Raw genomic sequence first — 25,952 nt, 5'->3', positions numbered from 1 at the left:
TTGCGCTTCTCTGTCTGGTAATCTGATGGACGTGTCTGGGTTTGGCGGTTGCCAGGAGAACGTTACTTGCCTGACTGCATTGTGTGCATGTGTAAAGTTTGGTGGAGGGGGGATTATGGTGTAGGGTTGTTTTTCAGGGGTTGGGCTTGGCCCCTTAATTCCAGTGAAGGGAACTCTTAAGGTATCAGCATACCAAGATATTTTGGACAATTTCATGCTTTCAACTTTGTGGGAACAGTTTGGGGGTGGTCCCTACCTGTTCCACAGCAAGGTCCATAAAGACATGGATGAGCGAGTTTGGGGTGAAGGAACATGACTGGCCTGCACAGAGTCCTGACCTCAATCCGATAGAACACCTTTGGGATGAATTAGAGCGAAGACTGCGAGCCAGGCCTTCTCGTCCAACATCAGTACCTGACCTCACAAATGCGCTTCTGGAAGAATGGTCAAACATTTCCATAGACACACTCCTAAACCTTGTGGACAGCCTTCCTAAAAGAGTTGAAGCTGTTATAGCTGCAAATGGCGGGCCAACTCAATATTGAACCCTACGGACTAAGACTGGGGTGCCATTAAAGTTCATGTGTGTGTAAAGGCAGGTGTCCCAATACTTTTGGTAATATAGTGTATGTATTGCTGCCTGACATTCCGTTTTAAAAGGCTAAAAATAACTTGGTAGTAGTGGAGATCCTGTTACCTTAATATCTACATGTTTAACTGTAACAATGATTGTGATCTGTCAAATGTACTTTGTGGAACAAAATGCAGATTTCATGTTATCATTTAATTTCTTTTTTTTTCCTCCTGTGCAGGTTTGCAGAGAATTTCAGCGGGGGAACTGCACCCGAGGTGAAAATGACTGCCGCTATGCGCACCCAATAGATATTGCCATGATCGACACCAACGAGAACACTGTAACAGTTTGCATGGATTACATCAAAGGCAGATGCTCTAGGGAGAAATGCAAGTACTTTCACCCCCCTGCACACCTGCAAGCCAAAATAAAGGCAGCTCAGCACCAGGTGAACCAAACAGCCGCAGCTGCCATGGTAAGGGCTTGCCTTATCTCTTTCTCTGGAGTCTTGCTGTCTGGGGGCTAATTATAATTTACTTAACCCTTTGCAGGGCCCACAGATATTACACTGCTTCTCATTCCTGAAATTGCTTACGCAAGAACCACTGAGGCAGGTTCATCAAAAGTGGAGGGCCCAGAAGCTTCTGCATTGCTTTAAACACTCAGGATCTCCTAAGTGACTCCCGGGATCTGATTGCTCTAGCAATGGAGAACTTTCACTTCACTTTTTAGAAACTGCTCCCCTTTTAAATCTATAGGGGGGCATACATATGGTTTTTGCACACTAAAAACAAAGTCTTTTCTGTTCTCTATATTTTCATCTAATGTGGTCATTTTTTGAAACATAGTTGGATATTTTTCACTGTTGTCTAACTAGCAAATTTGTGTATTTTTGTAAAGAACAGAAATTGCCTAATTTTCAGCCTGTATGGGTTTTATAAATGCCTCCAGCCATCTTTAAGGTAGAATTATGGTCAAACTGGTAAATTAAAACACAAAACCCCAGTTCACCAGAGTTTGCCCAAGCTTGCTCAAAACTCCGGCTGCTGCTCCTCCCTCTCAGCAAGGTCAGTGGCGACAGCTGCAACAGGAGCAACCCCCTGATTAGGATGGGAGGAGGGGGTGGCAATCACAGTTTTGTATGGGCTTGGGCGAGTTGGTTCACTCCAAGCTCAGGCCCAACACTACTAGCAACCATTGCTACTATTCCTGCTACCAAACAGATGGATACTTTTACAAATGTGTTAATGGTATCAATTCTTATAGGTAAAATAAGTTTTATTTTAGGCTAACTAGTCTTTTAAAGTGCACCTACAGCCAAAATGTAACTTTTTACTACATCCATAATGAAAAAAGGTTTGGTTTTAGATGTACTTTTAATTTGTGTACATGGAATGTTATTATTAGTATTTATGCAGGTGATCACAGTGTAGGCGTTGCTTGCCATGCAGTGGTCACCTAAAAAAACTGCAGTCAGTTTATCTTTATGATAATCATGTTCAGTACACAATAAACCTGAGCTGAGAGACATCCACCAGCCACCCACTTCACATATGATTGCTGATCTCTGCATTTTAGCTGACTTGCCAGCGTCACCTGTTGACATTTTCTGTGTTCTGCATCCTCTAGTGTGGTCTCCACAGGAATATAGAGTATGGAGAACCAGGCTAACCTGGTGACAATGGAAGCTCAGCTGAATAGTGGAGGGCTATTTCACCCACAATTGGGAAAGCAAAAGTGGTAGAGTTCTTTAGTATACTTGAACTCTATGTTTGCACATATTTCTGAACTGCGTTGTGTACATTATGAGTCGATGGGTGTTCATCTCAAACAGCCATTTCCATGCAAAATGCAGCATTTGAAAAGAAAAGGCTGAATTTCACCTGCTTTTCCTGCAATCCAAACACACCTCAATAGGACCTGCTGCAAATGAAGAAAGTCTCTGTACTGTAATCTACACTACTTCATTGATGTCAGTGGGAGCCTGCTGACCTACCTTTAACATACTTTTAAATTTGATAAGTAGGCCAACAGAATCGGGGCCCCTGCCAAATTCTCACCACTAGACCTATTTATATTAACTGGATTGTGTTTACTGCACTGTAAACTGACCTATCAGCAACCTACTCGTTGGCCCTAATTCATCTCTATACCTTAAGGCATGTTGTAATAATGCTAATGCTTTAAAGGCTTATCTACTTTTTGCAAAAAGTTAATAAGCGCACCCACGTTGATGAAAGAAAACATGAGCATTTATAAATTATTTGCATTGGAGTTTGCAAGGCATTGCAACTGTGGACCACAGACTCTCCTGTAGACTCTTCCTCCAGACCCAGGTCTGACCTTCGGTTATGGAGGAAGCAATCAATAGACTAGTGCTGTGAAGTCAGCACCCTTGTTCTCTATTGATACCTACGAGTCTCTGTGCTGTAATGACAGAAGGGACTTGCAGTCACAAAGGTGGAACTAGCCTTTAAAGCGCTTTTTAGCATGCTTTTATGGTACTGTACCTTGATGAATCAGGGTCTCTGTCCTATCATTTCTAAACTTAAAGTACTGAACAAGGATTACTAGGGTGTAAAAAAGGTGAAAGTGAAAAAAAAATTGTAGGTATGCAGGTATTTATTACATTTAGTGTTCATTGATGTTCTTGCCTGTAGAACCTATGGTCTTACAGGATATGACAACATCCAAAGAACAAGTAAGGACATTTTGCTCTTAACATTTATAGTAAGGTAGTGTATTGGGACTAGCCAGCAGATTGCAGTCCCCTGGGGTAGATTATTGTTACATGGCAAGTGCACTTAGTGACATGGGCACACTTTTTGTTTTATTGCCAAGATTCTGTATGCTAAACAAATCGCTAAGTTATTAGAATCATTAGAGGATTGAAAGTACATAAGCAGATGGAATTTGTGCAGTGCCCACAATCCATTCCATAGCAAACAGTTTATAGCTGTTTTTTTTTAAATTCACATTGGCCCTCATGTTTTAAAGTTTGGGTTTTGTGACCTGAGCTTTTAATACACAGGACACCTGCTGACATCAGTGAGCCATTATACGTGTTGACGTGTGTCGTGTCACACCTTGACATGTGTCTTACCTCACAATAAAACGCATGTTGACATTCATTTTGAGCTGTTCCCATTAATTTAACAAAAAGTGTGAATTTAGCTTTAAAGTGGGTCCATAGACACATTTTGTTGTCTTTTTTTTTTTTCATTTCAAATAGAGTGAGAACCAGGTTTTTATTGCTGGGGGTGATTGATCCTGCCGATTTGTCCTTGCCATCATTATCGTTGGAAGAGAAAAATGACGGGAAAAAACAATTGTTTACCCTTTGCGCTGGAGCAGGAGAAATCCTTAAATGAGGACATCTGTTTCAATGACAACTATCTAAAATTTCCTCATGTCCTGTTAAGTATCCTGGACAGATAAAGAAGGGAAATCTCTACAACAGGACGCAGACAGAAAAAAAACTTTAAAGCTAAATTTCTATCTTAGTAGCTCCTGCTGTAAGCTGCAAATCTCGAACTTGCAGGCCACACACCAGCTCTGAAGTAGTGATATCCTATGCTGTGAAATTATTAGGCCCAGCTTAACTGCTCTGGAAGTTGAGACAGGTGTTTAGATTTGTGACATGTTCCCTTTGATATGTGTCCCATACAGTGGTGTGAGTGAAACCTTAGACTTGTCAAGCTGTCTATGGCAATGTTAGACTGCAATTTCTTCTTACTCTAGGCAATGGAAGGCGTCATACTCACTAGTATTGGTGTGAATAGCTTTATCTGAGTGTGGCTGTTTTTACTGCCACCTGGGTGCATATATTTAATCTCAGATACAGTTGGTTTAAATAATGAACAAATGTGGTAGGCCTCATTCACACATGCGGCAGAGCAAAGAGGTGGACCCGTGTTTTTAAAGCTCCCCAATCGCCTACCAATGCAACTGAGAGATTGTTTAATGGTCAGCAGACAGTGCAGTACACACATCATTTTGAAGTGCAGCAAAAATTATACAGCATGTTGTGTGCAGGAGGCTCCGCTGCTTGGCAACCACCTCCATTCATGTGAATGGTAACGTATCTTAACGCACCTATAGCAGTTACGCTGCGTTTGACCAGTGTTTCTGAAGAGTCCACAAGGGGAAAAGCAGTGGAGGTTCCTAATGTCTTAGAAACCACTGAAAATGATAGAGGAGAGCATAGAGCAACTCCAGTAGCCACTTCCTTTCTGTTTTGTACTGTCCCAGCACCATCCAGTGCCAGCTAGGGATGAACCCAGGTTTCGACCTAACCCGGAAGGAGCTCCTCCTAAACACCGAAGGAAGCTCCATCTGTGCTGCCCAATCAGCTGCAGGCAGGGAAGTCCCATCTGCAGCTTAACTTAAGCAAAGGGGTGGTGTACAGTGATGTAATTGACCTTATAAGCCCACATACCTATATTTGGTAAATGAATGTGTGACTATATAAGGTTATATAAGACTATACTATACTATACTATACTATACTATACTATACAAGGCAAATGCTCTGCCTGCAGTTGATTGGGTGGAAGAGTGCCCATGGCATTTCCTTGTGCAGAGGAGCTTAGGTTCAGACCACGTTTAGTCCAGTTTGATCCATATGTGGTCCAAATTCCTAGCACCAGTCAGAAGCAGTGTTTGTACAGCCAGTACCAGTACTAGCCAGTTCCTCTACATCACTTCCCCTTTTAAAAAGTTCAAGACAAACAAAAAAGAGGGCATTTGACATACATGTATTAACGTGTCAAAGACATACCTAAACGTGTCTTGAAGCCATAGGCGCGTTAATGGGCATTCATCATTAGTTAATTTCCGAGCACACGTGAATGAGGTCTTAATTGTTACTGATGCTTTACTGACTAATGGATGCATCTTAAAGGGCAACTTAAGGCAAAAAGAAAAGTAAGATTCTCTGCTGCACACAAATGTTGGTCTACAATGTCCTCATCAGCCTGTCAGCAGCCCAGAGGGGCTGATTTACTAAAGGCAAATGCAGACATCCCAACTCTCCCGGACGCTCTAGGAGTCTCCCGCTATTAGATAGCGGCTCCCGGCTGAACAGTGTCCAGCCTATTTGGCAGTAAATCAACCCCACTGACTCTGTGTGCTTAGTGAACATTGCCAATCTTTGCTTGCAGTGTGATTAAACAGTGAACACATCCTTATACAACCAGTACAAATCAATGCAGGTGCATGGTTTCTAAATTTCAGTGCAAGTACTTATGTGGATCTTACAGAAAACCCAATGGTCATAACATAAAGCTAAACTCCAGGCAAACAGCTGAATACACAGATGTAATACACATAAGGGAACTGTTCTAGCTGTCAAAGAATTTGTATTCCTGTCCTTCCAGTTCTGAAATGTATGCAACTCTGCCACAAAGCACAAACCTCTCCGGCAGGGTGGGAGATCTGATTTTTCTTTGCTGCAGTTCAGCAGGACTTACAGGCCATGTCTTTTCTCTAACTTGTGAGAAAGAAGAAGCAGCAGACTGAAGAGATCATCACTCTCACACTCTGCTCCCTCCTATCAGCTTGTCCCCTGTTTTCTCATGAGCACTGCAGCACAACTGATTGGTTCTCCAACTCTAAATCTGAGTGCTGCTCTACAAATCTAATACCAGGTCATATTTATGTACTTACACTGCTTGAATTAAATAAATAGTAACTATAATTATGTATTAATAAATACATAACTGCAATAGTCTGTCTTTTATATCTGCCTAGTTGAGCTTTAGCATGACACGAAGTTATAGTTAGTTGTGCTGTCCTCCTTGCAGTTCTCCTTTTAGTCAGTTAAGTAAGTCCAGGGCTTGTCAGGATGGCAGTAATCGATGTAATGTATAGGATTTATTTGAATGTTTTGATTATATATGATAAGTAAAGATAAGTATATCATGAACTTTGATCTTGTTTGGGTATGGTATAAAAAAATATGTAGAATTAAGATACATATGTAACATGCATTGTGTGTATTCCATCCATTCACATGAAATATAACCCTCAGCAGTTTAAATGCTTTTAGTTGTTATGCATCAATATAAATAGATTTTTGCACATTCTAAAGCAGCAACCATTATTTACTCAAGTCATATTCAACCACTATTACAACCTATTGACTACGGGGTGTCACATTTATTAAAGATAACGATTTTCACAAGGGGTTATAGAATGGTCAGCTGTATTCCTTCCATTCCTTGTATTAATTGATTTAAAATTAAAAGTATAAGATTACTCAATTCACGCATAATTACCCCATTCACTGCTGTCTTAGGAGTTAAGTAAGACAAGAAAAATAATGTCATTGGTTGCTGCTTTTTTATATAAAATAAAGCTTGTTTTGTTTTAATATATTGCATTAACAATAGTCACCATTCAACGCATGCTTAGTTTTTAATACATTGTATAATGCATTCTTTTTTTCTTTTTTTCACCTGTCCACAATGTCGCTCTTCTTATGACGCACCTCTGCTTGCTGTTTTTGTTGTTGTGCTTGATCACTATTGGCCCATTGCCATCATGTGCTCCCTGCCTGCTAATTAAGACTCAGCCAGCTGTTACATCATTGAAGCGACCCCGCAAGGCCACCCTTGACCTGGTACTTGGACCTTTGACCTTCTTGCTTTGCATGTAACCATTGACAAGTGCATGGATTCCTACTCACAAATTGCATACATGAATATCTGTTCTCATACATTCACTGATGTCTCCTGGTTTGCAGCCAATGTTTTTGTTGTGGAAATGCCGTTTTGTAGCGCGTTAGGGACGGCCGGAAATACGCCAAGGTGGGAACAAGACCATTGACTACAATGGGATTTATATTTTTGAGCGCTTTGTAGAACGTTCGTCGAGCGTAGAACGCGCTACAAAACGTTCAGGTGTGAACGAGGGCTAAGCAGAGAGAAGCCATGCCATTTGCATTGTCTTTTCTGGCATGGCTCCCTCAGACATCAACAGCCTACAAGTCCATCCTCTCTTGTGATGTGACAGGCGGTTGCAAAGCTTTGACCAATTGGGCTACCCCCCTGGTTTATTGCAGGAGTATTGAGGTTGTAGCTGGGACCCCTGAACATCCACCAGGCCCTAGGGGGTTATTCACTAGAGCCAAAGGATGTAGCCGAATGTTTGGCTAATCCTTTAGCTCACTTTGGCTGCAGGAACCCTTCAGTTCCGCCAAACCGAAGGGCTGGTGTACGAGCTATTCACAATAGCCCGTACAGCAGCCAAAGGCAGCCGAAGCACACAGTCGAACCGAACACTTATGCTTTGGCTCGGCACAGCCGAAGACGCAGCCAAAGCAGGGAGACTGGTCCACCGAAGCCGAACCAGTCCCTGCAAAGTAAAAAATATAATAATAATTTTTTAAAAAACAGCCCTCCCAATTCATACTAAACGCTTTAGGTCTGGTAGGAATTTTAAAGGACACCAATGCCCAAAAAACAAAGAAAAAAGGTGGGCCCCCCCCCTAAAATTCCCAACCAGACCCTTAATCAGAGCACTGGCCTGGCAGAGCAGGAAAGTTTTTTTGAAACAAAGGCCTCTTCCCCACAAAAAAAGTACCGGCACCCATGTACCCGTCCTCTCCTGACAAACTGGCACTGCTAAATAACAGATTTGACAGCTCTGCTCACTAATGTAAACAGATGGGCAGAGCTAGTCGTGACATCACAACTCGCTCTGCCCATTTGTTTTCATGCAATGACAGCTCACTGTCCTGAAATGGCAAGTAAATAAATGGGCTGAGTGCCAATCTGTTTACATTAGTTACATTAGCAAATAGAATGACTGGCTATTCACTCTCTGCTGTTCGGCCCCTATGAGAATATGGGTCAACAGCAGAGAATGAAGTGCCGAACGTTCACCTTAGCCAATGCAGATGTTGCATCGGCTGAGGCAAACAAATTCTTCCCTTCGGTTCAGCTGGACGTTCTGAGGCTGTTCAGCTGAACCGAAGGGAAGAGAAGCCGGCTAAATGCTGCCGATGTACAGCTAAAAATAGCTGCTGTGAATAGCCGTGGAGGCTTCGGTTGCCTTCACTTTGGCTCAGTTATTCATTCGGCTGCCACTGACAGCTTAGTGAATAACCTTCATAGTGTTTTAGTTTAGTTAGGTGACCACACAGGAAGTGAGGAGAATGTCCTCAATAAGGACAGGCTGTAATACCAAGTTGGAAAAGGTTGCAACTATTTTCCACTTTACCAGGTTTTTATTGCTGTCCGTGTCCCTGTTGGAGAAATTTCTCCTCACTTCCTGTCTCAGAGACTCAGGAACAGAAAGACAGAAAATTATGTTAAATCTCTGCAATGGCGACACAGACAGAAACGACAATCTTTTAATAGTAAAGTGGGGAAGTGATACAACCTTAGTCAGGTGTTTATTGCTGTCTCCTCATTTCTTGTGAACAGAACAGAAGTTCCAATCCCCCACTCTATTCAAAATGAAAAAAAAATGTTTTCACTGAAAATTGGGCTTTAAGGTCTACTGCAGTCCTTTGTGTCTCCATAATATACATATTTAATGTCTTACATGGCTACATGTGCACCGTAATTAAAGTTGCAATAAACACGCACACAATCTGTTTTAAATCATTGAGCTGCAAACCAGATTTTCACCCCTGTAATGGTTTTAGTTTTGTGTTGCTTTAACTCCTGCCAACAACTAATTCTCCTCCTTTTGAAGTGCATCCCGTTGTATTCCAAACATAACTCATTTATCCTTCATAGCTGTGTGCTGTTCATGTACAAAGTGGACACAAGTGGGTATTTTCTGAAGTGTTGTGGAATGCACTTAGCTGGTAAAAGGTGCGGACTGTAAACCAAAGAATCCCAGGATAAAGTTTAAATGCCCTCTGTGTGACTTTTACATGTTTAGTACATTAGTGTAAAAATGCTTAATGGGTCTGTTTGTGGGCCACAGGATAATGTCATGTGTGGGCATAAATGCAGATATACTGTATATAGGGACATAAACTAGTGGAATTTATGTTTGTTTGTAGTTGCTCTGAAAGAGATCCACATAAAACTGTACAGGCAAATAGAACCCATTACTGTGTTAATAATAGCCTCGCTTTGGGGGCATTGCCTCTGTATTACGTAACCAAAAGGATGCTCTAACTGTTGACATCTTGGTAGACCTTGTTAGACTAGATCTTAATGGGATAATGGTCAATACTTTAGGCTATCACATTTTATGGGTCTCTATTCTTGAGCTTTTGTCAGAGCAGCTCCAGAAATTAACAGAAAAAACCTTTACACAACAAAACTGTCAATTTCTAATAGGTTGAAGATAATGCCACTTACAGAGCACATTCTAAGTATGAAAGCTGGGCAGTGTTTTTAAATGCCGTGTAAATGCTTACTGAAGTAGTGTTTGGAAACTAAGTATAAAAACTAAACTTACAGAGTTATTCACAAAAGGGTGAAGAGTATGTGCAAGGCAGGAGAAGTGAACAATCTAGGTCAAAATGGCTGATTTAGAAAGTGAGCTGAAATTGAGAATTTTTCCAAATCTGCTATTTTGGCCTAGATTGTTTGCTTCTCCTGCTCTAAAACTCTTCACCCTTTTCTGAATAACCCTATTAGTCTCCAGTTTAGTCAAGGCTCTTGTAATATTATAGCTTTCTGACCTCAGTCCTCTTCTTTTGCTGCATATGCTGGTCTATCTTCTCGCTTTGTCTGTCTTTGTGCATGTTATTGGTTATTGATCTCTTGCCAACTCACTGTGTTGTCCCATTTTCTCCTTTTACATCCTTGTGCCAATTCCTATTTTCAATATTCAACATCTCTAGTGAAAACAAAATCAACAAGGACATAGTTTTTGGAGTCCATTGATGTGGATACTACGGGAATATTAACAGGCCAATCTAAGCAAATCCAGCTGCCTAGCTTCATCTGCAGTCTTCATTTTCAGTGTGGCCAAAGTGCAGTGAATGCATGCAAATGGCAGCATTTTAGTGGGTCTTACATAGGAAGCAGCAGGTGAATCATCTGTGAGATGAATGATTCACCTCCCTAAGGTGCCCATACACCTGCTGATTATCGTAGGACCGCATCTACTGTACGCATCTACTGTACACCTGCTGATTATCGTAGGACCGCATCTACTTTCGTCTTCCTAGCACGCTGGAAAACCCGCCGAAAATCGTACGATTTTCAGCGGGTTGGTAGCATGCTCGGAAGAGGAAAGTCGCACGGGCCGGTGTGCGCAAGTGCACACTGCCCGCACAGAATTGCAATCATTGGCAAGCCCTCCCCTCAGTGGGGAGGGCTTGCGATGATCGCAAATACAATCTGCCTGTCCAAGATGGGCAGGTCGTGCAAGATTTTAATTATTATTATACAGGATTTATATAGTGCCTACAGTTTGCGCAGCGCTTTACAATATAAGGAAGACATTACAATCACAATGCAAATCGAGACAAGATGTTTAATGAGGGCCCTGCCCATGAGGGCTTACAATCTAATAATGACCTTACAACCATCGCACAACGAAAGTCGTGCGATGGTTGTAAGGTGTATGGGCAGCTTTACAGCGGTGACTATGAAAAAGTGGATTGAGTGCATTAGCTGTAACATTTATTGTAATGTTTATATCATGAATGCTACTGGGAACTGGATTACCAAAAGAAGAACAGGAAATCAAGATCTGTGGCAGTGGCAGCCCGATCTGGAGCACGTGGTTTATAATTACCTCGAACAGTCTGACAAGTTGCTAATGAACAGTAAACGATGGCTGAACTAAGTTTTCCCCTTTTTATAAATTTGCCCCCAAGTGTTTCAGCTGGTCTTCTTCAGCCATCTAAAACAATGCCACAAATTTTTGAACAGAACAGTAAAGGGAGAATTAAACAGCAAAAAACACAGTTATATACCAGGAAGCATGAAAACCACAAGGGAAGTGGAGTGTAAATGGACAGTCAACCAAGAAGGGAACAGAGAGAGGCAGTAAAAGCCACAGACAAGGTGCATGACCTCAACAGTAAAAGCACAGTATCAAAAAAGATTGTTACATTCCCTCCAGGTTTTACATTTTCAGTCATCTAAAAAACATTTATAAAGACCTTAAGCTTTCCTATAACCAGTCCAGCTTTGTATGATGCCTGTGTGAGACAGCTGGGTCGCTTGCCAGGAGGATTACAAGCACTGTAATGGTCATGTGATAATGTTTTTTAGGCACTTGTATCAGTAGCAGACTTGAGATCATCAACTGGAAAGTAGATAGTGTGGAGTCATTGTCTTAAAGCAGAACTTGATGGCACCTCCCTTGGCTGCAAACGATAGGAGTGTGTAGTTCTGCATAAGTAGGGTTTCTAACAGCCTTTTCCAGATTTAAAAGATGTTCAATAGATTCTGTTTTTGTTCAACTGGAAGTTTCCTAGCATGTAACAGTTGTTGCTCATTAGCTGATGGTTTCACTGGAGGATATGAATCTGGTTCTCATCAGCCTGGCACTGGATTTCTGTTAGAATCGCATGCTGTCACCACTTGAATCAGTCAGCATAGGGTGTCACCTATTTTGACCCTTCAGGGCCAAGTACTTTGGCTGCTTTATGTTCCTTCCTTGAGTCACTTCATCAGACTCATCACCTTTTCCCCATACCATCAGAGATATTTCAGAGGGTAGTGTTTCTTGATAGCTGAACAGTGGACAAAGGCAATTTGTTTGTCTTTGGCCTGATGGATTAACCATGTCCTTTTGAAAATGTTATGGTAGGTCCCCTGCACTCCATACAACACTGCAACTTTGAAGTAGTTGTCAGTGGCACTATGTCGCCCTGAAGAAGGGAGCCTGCGTGGCCCCAGAACGTTGGCGTATCTGACGTAGTTGAAGTGATTTTAATAAAGGGAACGAGAATTCACACTGTGAGTGCTGGTGATTTCCTATTCAACATTTTTGAAAATATAACTAAAACAGTTCACCAGCCTTTAGATTTAGGAATCATTGGTATGGTATTATTGCTGGTTTTGTACGGCTCCCACTGTTTGGGCTATAGCAGTATCACTTACTGTTTTTTTAAACTGAGAAATGTATTCTGGATATTTAAATTAGATACACATATTCCCAAAGGAATAAACCTTAAATAGGATGTTACCCAGGGGAGTAATCTCCACTTTCTTTCCATGTTTCCCCCTTTTAAATCCTTTCTCCCACTTCTTTCCCTCTCCCTTCCCCTTTTTTCTTTTCCGCCCTTTCCCCTCACCCTTTTCCTACCTATTAATTTTCTTCCCCTCTGCCACCACCTTCTTCCTTGCCCCTTTTCTCCTGTTCCCCCTTCTTTTCTCCTGTTCCCCCTTCTTTTCTCCCTTCCTCTCGAAAATTCTGCAATTTAGATTTTAATTAAGAACAGAACTAAAAAAAAAATAATAATTAAAACTAAATATGAGAAAGCATAATCATGCATATTCAAGGGATCTTAGGATTATATTTGTTTTTAAAAGAAATGTTTTAAACATTAAACGGTTGGTTTTAGGTGTGGCCTGGTTGATGATATATGCAGGGAGTTTTCATGTGAGACATGAAAACAAAACATTGTCATTGTACTTGGTGGTATATGCTGTATATATATAAGCCCTTGATTGGGTGAAACGTGTCAGGGGGCGGACCTAAAGTGGGACTGAACAGAGCTCTGTAACCTGCAATAAAGTTTTCTCCACTGTGGTCTGCAGTGTGCAGTCAGATTTTTTCCGGTGTGGGAGAGTGTTTATTTCTTTTAAAGTTTTTGATAGGGTACATAAGGATTGAAACTATGTCTGTCTGATTTTTTTGCTTGCTTTATTCCCATTAGGTAGATTCACTCTCTCTGTTTGTCCTGGTGACCATGTTCTCCAGGACTGAAAGTGAGATTAAATACAAAATTTTGGGTTACCATCAGAAAAGGAATGTTCCAGTGACAACTGTCTGAGAGTTTTCCTTTCACTTTCTTGGGTGTCTGCATGACGGAAAGTGAAGGAAAGACACAGACAGCAGAAAATCCTGACAGCACCTTTAACCCTTCAATAGTACATGCAAAACTAAACTAAAAAGTTTTGCCTTGACATACACTTTAAGTTCACACATACAAGTAAATAAGGGTGATTTGTATCATAGGGGTCTAGTCACAAAGCTGCCGAGGGCAGCCGAGTGAATGACCGATCAGAAGTGAAGTGAGCCGAACACTGTTCGGCTATTCACTTCAGGCTGGTACGGCTGATTTCAGCCGTACATCGGCTGAAATCAGCTTTACATCGGCTTGCTTCGTGTGGCTTCGGATCAGCCGAACATGCTGAGCATGTTCGGCTGACCCGAAGTGCAGAAGTAGTTCGACTCAGCCGTTTCAACACCTGGATCGGCTGAGCCGAACCTCCGGCAGGCTTCACACTGCTGTTCGGGCTATTCTGAAAGATCCCGAACAGCAGTGAGAATAGCCGAATGCCGCCGAGCGGCATTTGGCTCGGCTGTTCTGCTCGGTCCCTCAGAGGCACCAAGCAGAACAGAAAAAGAGTGAAAAAAGTAGAAAAAAGTAAATAGAAAACGATTGTGCGGAGCTAGCAGTGACAGCTAGCTCCGCCCAATAGTTTCCTATTGTCCGGCGGCTCTGCTGCTGTAAAAAAAAAAAAATGTAAACATTTTTTAAAAATCTCCCGGGTGCTCTGGGAGCCCCCCGCTCCCGGCCGCCAAGAAGAGAAACCCCGCTGTGTCTTTTTTTTTCTTCTTTATTCTGACACGGAGCGATGTCAGAATAGAGAAAAAAAAAGACGAATTCCCATTCAAAAGCATTGGGAGTTTACTATTGGCTATTTCAATTTGCAATAGCCAATAGTAAACTAGCATTGTACCCGCCCTCTGCTGATGGACCTGATGGGGAACTGCAAAAGAGGGCGGGTACAATGCTAGTTTACTATTGGCTATTGAAATTGAAATAGCCAATAGTAATGTCCCAATGCTTTTGAATGGGAATTTTTCTTTTTTTTTTTTTTCTCTATTCTGACATCGCTCCGTGTCAGAATAAAGAAAAAAGACAGAGCAGGGTTTTTCTCCTTGGCGGCCGGGAGCAGGAGACTCCCGGGGCGCCAGGGAGAGTCAGATGCTTGGAGATCAGTGTCCCTGGTTAGCAACCAGGGACGCTGATCTCTCTGAAAGTGGCCGGAGCCAGCCGTAAGATCACGGCTGGCTCCGCCCAGCTGTCAGAAGCAGGCTGTCGGCCGGCCAATGGCCGGCCGCTCGGCCAGCTTCGGCTTTCAGCACGGCTCAGCGCTCGACTGAGCTGCTCGGCCGTGATCGGGAGCTGTACGGGCTATTGTGAATAGCCCGTACAGCACCCCCTCGGTTCTCCTGAACCGAAGGGGTCCTGGGGCTGAAGCTAGCCGAAGGATCGGCCGAAGCTACGGCCAGATCCTTCGGCAGCTTTGTGAATAGACCCCATAGTGTCTGAAAGGAAACTGCTGTGCTCTCTTTAGAAAATTCATAGCGTTCTGGGAATCTTGTGTCATGGGTGCAGGGTCTGTCTGGGCAACTTGATATATGCGCAATTGTGGAGAACAATATAAATTAAGGCATTTTTAAAAAAAAACAAATGTAGATTTGTATTACTAATAATTACAAGAGATTATTCTTACACATTTATCTAAGTACAACAGTTTTCACAATAGTGACCATTTAAGAATAAGAGCTTTTTTTATTAAATAAGCCTGTAAGTGCCCTCCTTTGGCGTTTGCACTTCCCAGTAATGTGTTAGAGTGCAGAAAGCAAGAGTTAATGCACGCTGCTTTATGGTAGGAAAAAGGAGAAGAACGCTGCAGGGAAAAGGGATACATAACCGGATAATCACACGAAAAAGTGATTAGTAATTGACACTACAGAAGCACCTTACAAAGAAAAAGGAACTCTAAAGAACACATTTCCCTAACTGTGCTCAAAGATAGGGTGGTTGTATGTGCAGGCAACAAATCTGATCACTGCAGAGTGCTCCTAAAGGTGACACTAAATCTTAAAAATGCATTCAAGTTCACAAAAATGTATCTTATGTGTGCACCACTCAGCTGAGTGATAATTTATTCACCTTACGTAAAAAAAGGTAATTTGCAAGTCTTGTTAATGTGACACTAAACTCAGGAGTTAAACCTTAAAGATGCATTAAAATACCTGTATCTTATTTGTGTATCGCTCAGCTGTAGATCCTCAAATCATCTCTGAATTCATGCTGACACTGCCCTTCCTTCTGGAGGGTGGCTACTTTTATTCCCCATGGTCCCTGTGTGTGTTATAAAGTAGACACTGCTCTAAGCTTGCTCCCATGATGGACTATAATTGCATTACAAATTGGTATACTAAACATGAGATTGCAGTCCATCACAGGAGCGAGCTTGAAACGGTGGCTACTTTACAACACACTTGGGGACTATGGGAAAAGAAAGCAGCCACCCTCCAGAAGGAAGGACAGTGTCAGCACAAATTCAGAGATGATTAGAGGAGCTGCAGCAAAGTAATACACAAATAAGCTAAATTTTTGTGAATAGTTAAGGCATTCAAATGCATGCTTAAGATTTAACTCCTGAGTTTAGTGTCACTTTTAATTTTGCAAGGTTGGCAATTATGTCAGTGGGATCTGATGACCAGATATGTAGGCATGACCCAGCTGGGACAAAGCATGCTGCTGTCAGGTGCGTAAACTTGAAAGCTTGGCATGGCTGAGCATTTATATTTATGTCTGTGGAGAGACAAGAAAGAGCAACATCTAGTTTAACCAAATGTCATCTCATGTCCATAGCTACCATAATATTTAAATTTATGAGCTAACTCTCCTGACCACCAAGGCATTTGTGAACCATTCTTTAAATACAAGTAAGCCTTACCTTTTAAGACCATTGTGTCGGCATTAACATACAACATACGGTATTTTTTTCCCTAGAATTTTAACTTTGCTGTTAGAAAGGTCTTGATAGAAATTATTTCAGCTGTAAAACCAAAATACTTCACATTTTGATTCCATCTTTTTTCAAGGCCGATCTCACTCTCTGTGAAATCATCCTCCTACTCTTGCCTTTTACTTTATATTTCTATTAAATGTGTTTATGTAGAAGAACATAGAAGAGCTAGGCAATAGATAGCAATATGACGCAAAATGTCATCCCCCTCAGCTTTAGAATCTAGCCCTGAACAAGGGCAACTATTGTCATTCCCGATTGCCTTCACTTTACCAGAAATACTTTCCGTGTGCCTTGACCATCTATGCCAATTAATTTATTCCTGCTGTGTTGAATTTCGAGTTTCAAATTGCCCTTGTTAACTGCAGTTGGCATTCAGTTTTATTCATTCTGCATTTTTCCCCTTCATAGCTATAAGAAAATATCATTTGTGTGCGCCAAACATAACAGTTTAAATACAGGGCTAGCCATTTTTTTTTCAAGAATATAGTAAATGGTGAGTCCAATCTTAGAGCCAGCAGGCAATTTTAAAAGGAGTCAGGAAACATGTATTGCTACTGATACTGACAGGCAGAGCATCATAATGTTAGACACTTTGGCTATCTGGCAACTGGGATTTATCCAGACCTTATATCTATGGATTGCTTTTAAAATGGTAACTTTACGTCTTAGAACTATTAAAATGCAAGGCATTTTGTCAGACAGATCTTAAAGTGTATCTAAACCCAAAAGTTTTTATAAAACTTTTGGGTAGTGTGTGGATGTATTGAAACCCCAGACATCGTCTCTGACTGTCCTGATCACTATTGGGGTCTATTCACAAAGCTGCCGAGGGCAGCCGAGTGAATGACCGATCAGAAGTGAAGTGTGCCGAACACTGTTCGGCTATTCACTTCAGGCTGGTACGGCTGATTTCAGCCGTACATCGGCTGAAATCAGCCGTACATCGGCTTGCTTCGTGTGGCTTCGGATCAGCCGAACATGCTCAGCATGTTCGGCTGACTCGAAGTGCAGAAGGAGTTCGACTCAGCCGATCCAACATCTGTATCGGCTGAGCTGAACGTCCGGCAGGCTTCACACTGCTGTTCGGGCTATTCTGCAAGATCCCGAACAGCAGTGAGAGAATAGCCGAATGCCGCCGAGCGGCATTTGGCTCGGCTGTTCTGCTCGGTCCCTCAGAGGCACCGAGCAGAACAGAAAAAGAGTGAAAAAAGTAGAAAATGTGAATAGCCCGTACAGCACCCCCTCGGTTCTCCTGAACCGAAGGGGTCCTGGGGCCGAAGCATCAGCCGAAGCTACGGCCAGATCCTTCGGCAGCTTTGTGAACAGACCGTTATTGTCATTAGGGCAGAATGTGATAAGAAATGTAAATTTTTACATTACTTGAATGTAACATAACTTGACAGGGGTTTTAATAATTTCTCATTCTGTAATCAGAATACATGGTCCACTTCCTTGTTAGAACCTCTCCTCCATGAAATAAACACCACAGTCAACATGAAAAATACTAGAGGAGAAAAATAATAACAAATAAATATATATATATATTTATACCTATATATAGGTGAGGATAATGTTGGGCCTTCTGGCAGAAATGCTGAGGATCCCAAACCTTGCGAGAGGACACTCCTGTGGAGTTTTTATTAGAGTAGAGGGTGGGAATTTAACAAGAAACTGACGTGTATTACGATGCAAGGTCCACTTTAAGTAAACAATCAGGTTTCCCTATCTGATATGGACTGTAGAATAAGCAGGCGATCTATGGGTTGTGGGTGAGATGACCACATCTCACAGAACCAGAAAGCTAATATAACCAAAAACATTAAATTGCCATTTCAGCCAGATCAGGCAACAATTTCATGTTCATCGGAGGACCCCACTGGCCAGCCACTGTACCAGTCGATTTGGCAAGCTAGGGAATCTGTCTTAATCTTTATTTTCCCCCACTGAGAACACTGGGACTGATAGCCCCTTTCCAGCACCGCCATCTCATCCCCAATGCTCTACATTCCTGTGAATATGAAGGATAAGCAGAGCTACACTATATGTTTGTGTTCATCGACCCTTCAGGGATGGTTGTATTGTGTAAACACATCTGACAGCTTTTGGAAATCTGTGGGCCCCTGAGCTTCCTAGCACACTTCACACTAAAAGAAACTTTAAAACCACATACATGAGCATTGGCAGACAGTTTTCAGCGGTCCCCATGCAAATAAGCACTTTGACTGTCATTACTGTTGTTCATCATATATACATTTTTTAATATGTTGCTGCTGGGGTTTGCCTTGATTAGCGTGTCTTTGGCATGCATACTAACTTGTTGTAATGTTGAAGATCTGGATGATGATCTGCTGCATCTTTTTTCTTCTTTTACTTTTCTAACCCTTTTGTGTTGCTGTCAATTGCAATTAGCACCTTATCAACATTTACTTACAAAGCTGTAGTTTTGTCACTTGGATATTGTTTAAAAACAACTTGATCTGCTGTGTACCAAATTAGATGAGCGAGCAAGATGACTAGAAAATTACAGTAGAGGGATTGTGGAAGGAGTATTATAGTGCCATTCAGTTTGAAAGGTTCACCAGTGCACCACAATGCCCAGGTGTTTAAAAAAGGGGGTGGGGGGTGTAGGTGCATTAAAACCAGCTTTGGAGTGTGTTTACAGTCCATTCAAAATGAATAGGTTGCCTTAACATGATGTACATTAATGCATGTGCATTGACGCACTGCAGTAGTGTAGATCTGGCCTAACTGCAAAGTTGAATTTATCTAATTGGTTTTTATGTCAATTAAGGCTGACTCAGTTCACTGCACTACTTTATTTTTTGACAAAATCCTGTTGCCCACAATGACTGGTTCCATTAAATCTAAAAATGTTCTGTTTAAATCCCCTTATGTTCCCTCAACCTTGTCCATTTCTTTTCTATACTCTTCAGACATGTTTGTGATTTTTGTTTTAATTCTTGCGATTATAGCATCAGTTGATTTTACTTCCTGTCTTTGGCAATTGATACAATTGCAGATGTTTTCACATATATCAGGCTTTGTATTCCACAAGCAGGCTATGGCCTTCCTTGGTGTCCAATTTATTGTAATTCCTTCCTCCGTTCGCAGGCACTGCAGCCTGGAGCACTTCAACCTTTACCAAAGAGGCCAGCACTTGAAAAAAGCAATGGGGCCACCACGCTGTTTAACCCTAGTGTTTTCCACTACCAACAGGCTCTAGCAAATATGCAGTTACAGCAACCTGCATTTATCCCCACAGGTAAGAGACATGTACAAGAATACATATGTAACCTCTCACAGTAAGTCATTCATCATATATCTGCTCTCCTAGACACCGGGATTAGAAAATGATGATGCCAGAACCCTGTTTAGCAAATAATCCTGGTGCATTAGGAGTGAAACTTTGGCTAAAAAACTATTTTCCTTTTGAACAATGGGCAAGAATTAGAACTTCTGTCAGGTTTTGATTGTTGTCTTCAGATCAGTTGCTAACGCTTTCTCTGCTGTCACCAGCACAGGAAAATGGAAAAAAAAATCTTTCAAATGGGGACACGAAGAACAACAGTTTTAACCCTTGCCTACTAAAATATAAATGGGTATTTTTTTATATCTGTGTCCCTGTTGGGGAGCTTTCTCTTTCCTTTCTGTCCCAGTGACATGACAGTCTGCTCAATGATAACGCATTGACACTATCATTGTGTAAATCAGCAATACAAATCTGACAACGTTTCTAAAGCTTCCCTACGTTATAAAAAATGTTGGCTGGAGATTCACTTGGAAACAAAACTTTTTTCAGGATTTTTTTTTTTTAAATAGGCAGCTGTTTTTTTTTTACCTTCAATATCAAAAGCACTTAGCAGCTCTCAAGCACTGACTGAAGGTGTGCTGATGTTTTCAGACCCTTTGGTGGTCTTCTATTAGTAGTTGTCTGTAGCAGTATCTTGTTTCAGCCCCTGCTCAACAATAGTACCTGGAACCGCTAAAAGTGAGCTGGTTGTTAAAACCGCTTTTTTAACCTAAATCTATATAATTATAATTAGTGGGCAAAAATTACATATATGCAGTCTGTTAATAGCATTAACATGATAGCTTTTATATTTCTGAATCCCCCAGGTAACATAGTTTTAATAATTTTTATAGATCCGTTTTTCCATTTCCTTTTCTTCCAGACTAGAGATGTCCTGCAAAATTAGCAGCTAGAGAGGTTGGGACAAACCATTTATCCCTGCTGGGGGGCCTTACAGTTATCATCTTTTATTCATATAGTTTAAACCTTTTTTTCCAAAAGAAACCTTTCGCTGTAGCTGCTAAGTCCATCTAAGACTACTCTATCCATAAGGCAACAATGCTGCACTACCCCCGGCATTAAAGATATACGTGGCACCACAGAAATGGGCTTTCTTCCGTGGTGCATATAGATATTGTGACACCGCACTCACCCAGGACACTGGGTTCCAGCCAAACAACACGGTCCTCTAGGGTATAACCAGCTTCCCCACTCAGACATGCAATAGTGAATATAAACAGTCTTTCTTTATTTGCATGTCCCTGAGGGGCGTTTAACAGCACCCAAAAGGTGATTGAAAACTACTCCCCCCAGCACAGAGACCGAGCTGTCACCAACAGCTTCTGGTCTCAGACGAACGATCGGGAGCCGCTGGGACCGGTTCCTGATCATGTCATTACTGTAATAGGTAATCGCAGTGATCACCAGTAAGAGGCGCCTCCCCTACGTCTTTCTTCTCTATGGGTGGAAAGAGATGCGTTGTACATTCCATCTGCTTCCACTCGTTAGAGAAAAAGTCAATAATAATAATAAATAAAGGTAAAATAGCTAGATCAGAGCATGACCTAGGCTAGTGCAGTGTCAGGGATAGAATGAAGGTCAGTGACAGTGTTAGTGTTGGTGTGTTTTAGGTAGGATTAAATAAATAAATAAAGCAAAATGCGCACCCTACTACGAGTACACACAGATTTAGTATCACCATGGAGATCAGGACTATGACCATTTGTTTTGTTTTTTTTTGGGGGGGGGGTTTTGCTGGTGGGTTATGGTAAGAAATAAACAGCTAACAATTATTTTATTATTGTAGGACAGTTTTCCTTTCATTAAAGAAAAAATATCATGAAATATTAAAAGTTGCAAAAATAGGGTCAATGGTTAAGGATTGTTTGACCTTCCATCATTGAGGGGTTAATTAAATGGAAAAATAACAGGTGTACTGGCAGGGTCAACAGGTAAAGATAAGAAGAACTTAGGTGTCATAATGCTAGTGACAGACTTCATCATATATATTTATTTTTCCTGTAGTTCCACTTTAAATTATTTCAAACCCTTGCTTAGATTATAGTAATATCCACATGGCACTCGATATTTTGCCAGTAACTTTAAGACTATCGATTTTCTGCCTTGGGAATATTTGTTTTGTGGTTGGCTTTGTGACTCTGGGAATTCAAGAAAGTTGAGTCCACTTTTAAGATGTCTGTTCTTCCACAATTTACATTTTCATTTGTGGCCTCCAGGTGGTAAAATGGTATCCATATTCACAAAGCGGCTACAGTTTTAGCTTATCATACTAATTTGAAATGTTTGAGCTCTGAGCTACATATTCCCACCCCATCCGTAGTGAGCATGGCTGAATTTTGCAGTCAGCTGCTTTTTGTATTCCCATGTTGCAGCCCTGATAAATAATACCTGTCACAGCTCTTTTATTTCAGTTTTTGCATTCACAAAAGGTACCAACAGATATAAATTTAAAGGTAAAATAAGTAAACATTGTCATTTAATAAGGCTTAGTGCTAGATGCAGTACCCTAAAGCAACCAGTCTAAATCAGTGGTTTTCAACCCGTGTAACCTCAGGACCCCCATTTGTCCTCTGTCATTAAGTTGCGACCCAAGTCACACTGCAATGAAACGCACACATTAGGCACCGCGTGTTCCAGTGCGAACATACAAACTGTGGGTGGGAGCTGCGTTTGAGGTGCCATTCTAATAAATGGCAACACAACACACCTCCCACACCAGAATGCATGGTAGGTACGATTGTGTGGTACAGTGCTTTAATGACACTGTACTATGCGATTAACACAGTGTACTAGTATGAACGGGCCTTCAAAACACTGACATACATACATAATCTTACACACTCAGACATTCTAATACACACTTCAAAACATTTTTTTTTTTTAGATGCACCCAGTCTCACCTACCTTACGAGAACTGGAGTGGATCCTCAGCCTTGGGTCCAGTGTGGGCTGCTGTGCTGTGACGGAGCTCCATCCATATGTGCATTGCTTGTACAGCTCACTTGCATGCCCTGTAGAGGTGGCGGGAGCCAGAATGTGATGTCACTCCGGTCCAGGCACCTGGCAGATCCCTTACGGCTAAAGCTCCAAACCCATCCCAACTCAAGCTGACACTCGGCACCAGGCAGCATATTTTATGTTCAATAGGTTTTTATTAGGGTATTTTCATTATTACAAAACGAATAGAAAGTATTAAGAACAAAGAAAGTCCGGTTAGGACCAACAATATGAAATAAGAAGCAGGTAAAGACATATGTACTGTACTGATAAAGCGTACCTAATTCCATCTCGGAGGGACCCGAGAGGCTCCATAGTCAAAGCATCCAAGCTTTACATGAGTCATTATCAGCAAGAGTCATGGGGAGGGCATGTCTTGCTGAGACCACAGACACCAGGGCTGCCATTTCTGTTGGAAGCTCCCAACAGTGCCATTTCGAAACACAAGCGCTCGTTCGTATGTATTGTGTAGTTGTAGAATCTGCATAGCTTCAGACGCATTGGCTGCCAGGCAGCATATTTTGAATGGCTGCTTGGCACAACAACTGACAGTGCTGCGGTAGGGCGAGGCTGAGTAGTTTCTCACCTTCAAAAGTAGAAGGCATGCGGCGACCCACTGAACCTGGGGTCACGACCCACCAGTTGAGAACCAAGGGTCTAAATGATCAACTGCACTATACACTTTAATATGCTTTGTTGTGTTCTATTATGTTAATCCCTTAAACAAAAACCCAAAATATATACCAATATTAAACTAAATGATAAATATTAGGATGCTGATTAGTTTTTGAAGCTATAAGTTCCATTGCTTTTAGACTTTTCCTCTGATGTCACTACTCCGTGAGTCTCTGGCCTGGCCCAGTATACAAGTTAGGGTTCCTACTGGCTATACATTTATTCTTTGTCTGTGAAGCCAGAAGATGAGAGCTCTGCAGAATATTTCATAGTAGGTAATGTAATATCTCATAAATACATATGTTTCACTCATTTCTACCTTGCCTAAAAACCAACGTTTGTTCATTAAAAAGGGTAGAACTGAAGATCTTAACATTGACTGCACACTAGCAGAATTCAAGTAAACTGTAATGAAAGGGACAAAGTGAGCAACACAGAGCTTAATGTCTGTTGCAGAGATCCGACATGCTACAAGGTCTCTGAGACAGATTATGTGATTGCTTCCTTTTCTACTAATTGTCCTTTCACATGAGCCGGAAGCAAAAGTAGCATTGGGTGTTTGACGACCCTAACAAGGACAGGTAGTTCATATGGTAAGAGTACGAATATGTCATTTACAATCACCTTAGACATTCATTACAGTAGACTAGAGTTTTTCAACAGGTTTACTAGATTATAAAGACCGCTTGATCTACATTAGGCTGTTGCATTAGGATTGTTCATTTTCTGTGTTGAAAAGCTCTAGTAAGGAATGACACACGTCATATCTGTGCTTACAACTGTATTGTGTTTTGAAATGTTTTAGTTTCCTTAATTATAATGAGCTTTTCCCTTTTTTCTCTTTTTTGTTTTTCTTTCTTTTCTTTTGATAATGCTGTCTTTGCTTTGCACTGTGATTGCATGCTGCTCCCGGTGTAACCTTCATGGTGATGTCACATGGCTTGCTGCTGCGATACCTACCACGCTCCTCCAATCCACCATGTGTTGCTATGGTTACCATTAACCCTCCACCCTCCTGTATGTCGCTTCCATGGTTCCCTCTTGAAAGTACAAATGATGCACGGTGCTACGCCCACCACTGTGTCTGCAGCAACAACACCTGCCACCAGCGTGCCCTTCGCTGCAACAGCTACAGCCAATCAGGTTTGGCCCTTTAAATAGCTTTATTTCACATGTAGTTTCCTTGCCATATTGTACAAAATAGAGAGTTATATGCACCTTTAGAATGGGTGACATGCAAAGTGTGATTTTTTTTTTTTATGTTGCATTGCTGGATTTAATTGATCTTAGTAATTAGAACTTAGAATTAGAATCACTAAATTTTTTTAAACTAAAGGACATATATAATTGTGAAGCCACATTTATCCTAGTGTGGATATGTCAGGAGGGTCATTAACATTACACACCAGACAGAACTCGTTTCAGGTTAGTTTTTCTATGTTACTATATAGGCATTATTACGTTATTATTATTTAGACATTAAGCATATCCCATTTAAATGTATAGCAGAATAAAATCAAGAACCAATAAGATAACCTGTTCCACTTTGTCGTTATATCAAGCATTATAACATAATTCATATCAGATTTGCATGTTATCATTAGGAGTCTATTTGCTAAGACTGGCATTTTGTGTATTGTGTGCAATTTGAGTTAGTTTCAAAGTACATATTATATAGGTTTTCGGAGCAGTCCCAGACCTTTCTTCAGTTAAGTTGCCTCTTCACACAGGCGTAAGCTGAACCAGTTGTCTCTATGGTGCTTCTTCTGCTTGTTACTTTGACTCAGCTGACGGGCAAATGAGACACCTGAGAAAGGGACAACTTACTAGGAAGCTACATACAGTATATCTATGTATATCTGTGGATGGGTAGAGCAAGTTCATTATAGTGCACCCCATCACCCCATCACATCATTGTAACCATTTAGTGGCCTGTCCCCAGATTATTGAGGCTTGTTACTTATTCCTAAAAAAAAACCCAGAAAAGACAGAAAGAGAAGCTAGCATTAATGGACCACTAAACCTAAAACAAACACGGTATCAGAATTAAATTATGAAAAACAGCTACCAACAGTCATAATAACTACATATACAGATATAACCATGCCAATGAAAAAAATTAGATATGTTATTTCGCCATCACAGCTTACAGCCTATTGGTTCTACAAACAAGAAGAAATAACGAAAAGGAAAAAAATATGAAAACTACAATCCCAGTATAAATGATCTGGAGTTACTGGGTATATACCAGAGAACACATTTATAATAGTGACCTTTTTTGTGTCTACAAAGACTTATTAGTAATTCAATTTTAGATTCGGAACAACCAGATGTGGTCCACAAGAAAATGGTAGCTGCATCACCGTCTCTGGTTTTAGTACTTTAACAAAGTGCTCTGGCACAAGCATGCAGGAAAGGTCAGCTATTGAAGACTCCACACTACAGGTTTCCATTAAATATATATATA

At 41.2% G+C, this 25,952-nt stretch overlaps 1 protein-coding gene across 3 annotated transcripts in view; it reads left to right on the top strand.

The window, feature by feature from the left end:
* The window catches only part of LOC108794004 (muscleblind-like protein 3), a 138,350-nt gene that overhangs the window by 108,026 nt on the left and 4,372 nt on the right, over positions 1–25,952 (top strand). The window contains exons 5-8 of one of the 3 annotated variants that reach the window (XM_018564965.1): positions 813–1,049; positions 7,143–7,196; positions 19,615–19,765; positions 24,534–24,628. In XM_018564965.1, the coding sequence (XP_018420467.1) occupies positions 813–1,049; positions 7,143–7,196; positions 19,615–19,765; positions 24,534–24,628 (537 nt within the window). The remainder of the gene's footprint in view (positions 1–812; positions 1,050–7,142; positions 7,197–19,614; positions 19,766–24,533; positions 24,629–25,952) is intronic. The other 2 variants (XM_018564966.1, XM_018564967.1) reach the window with 2 other exon arrangements.

The sequence above is a fragment of the Nanorana parkeri genome, unplaced genomic scaffold, assembly GCF_000935625.1.
Source record: "Nanorana parkeri isolate BGI_ZX_2015 unplaced genomic scaffold, ASM93562v1 scaffold801, whole genome shotgun sequence".
Classification (NCBI taxonomy): Eukaryota; Metazoa; Chordata; class Amphibia; order Anura; family Dicroglossidae; genus Nanorana; species Nanorana parkeri.
The sequence above is the reverse complement of the archived record's forward strand: the minus strand, read 5'-3'. Positions and strand labels throughout refer to the sequence as shown.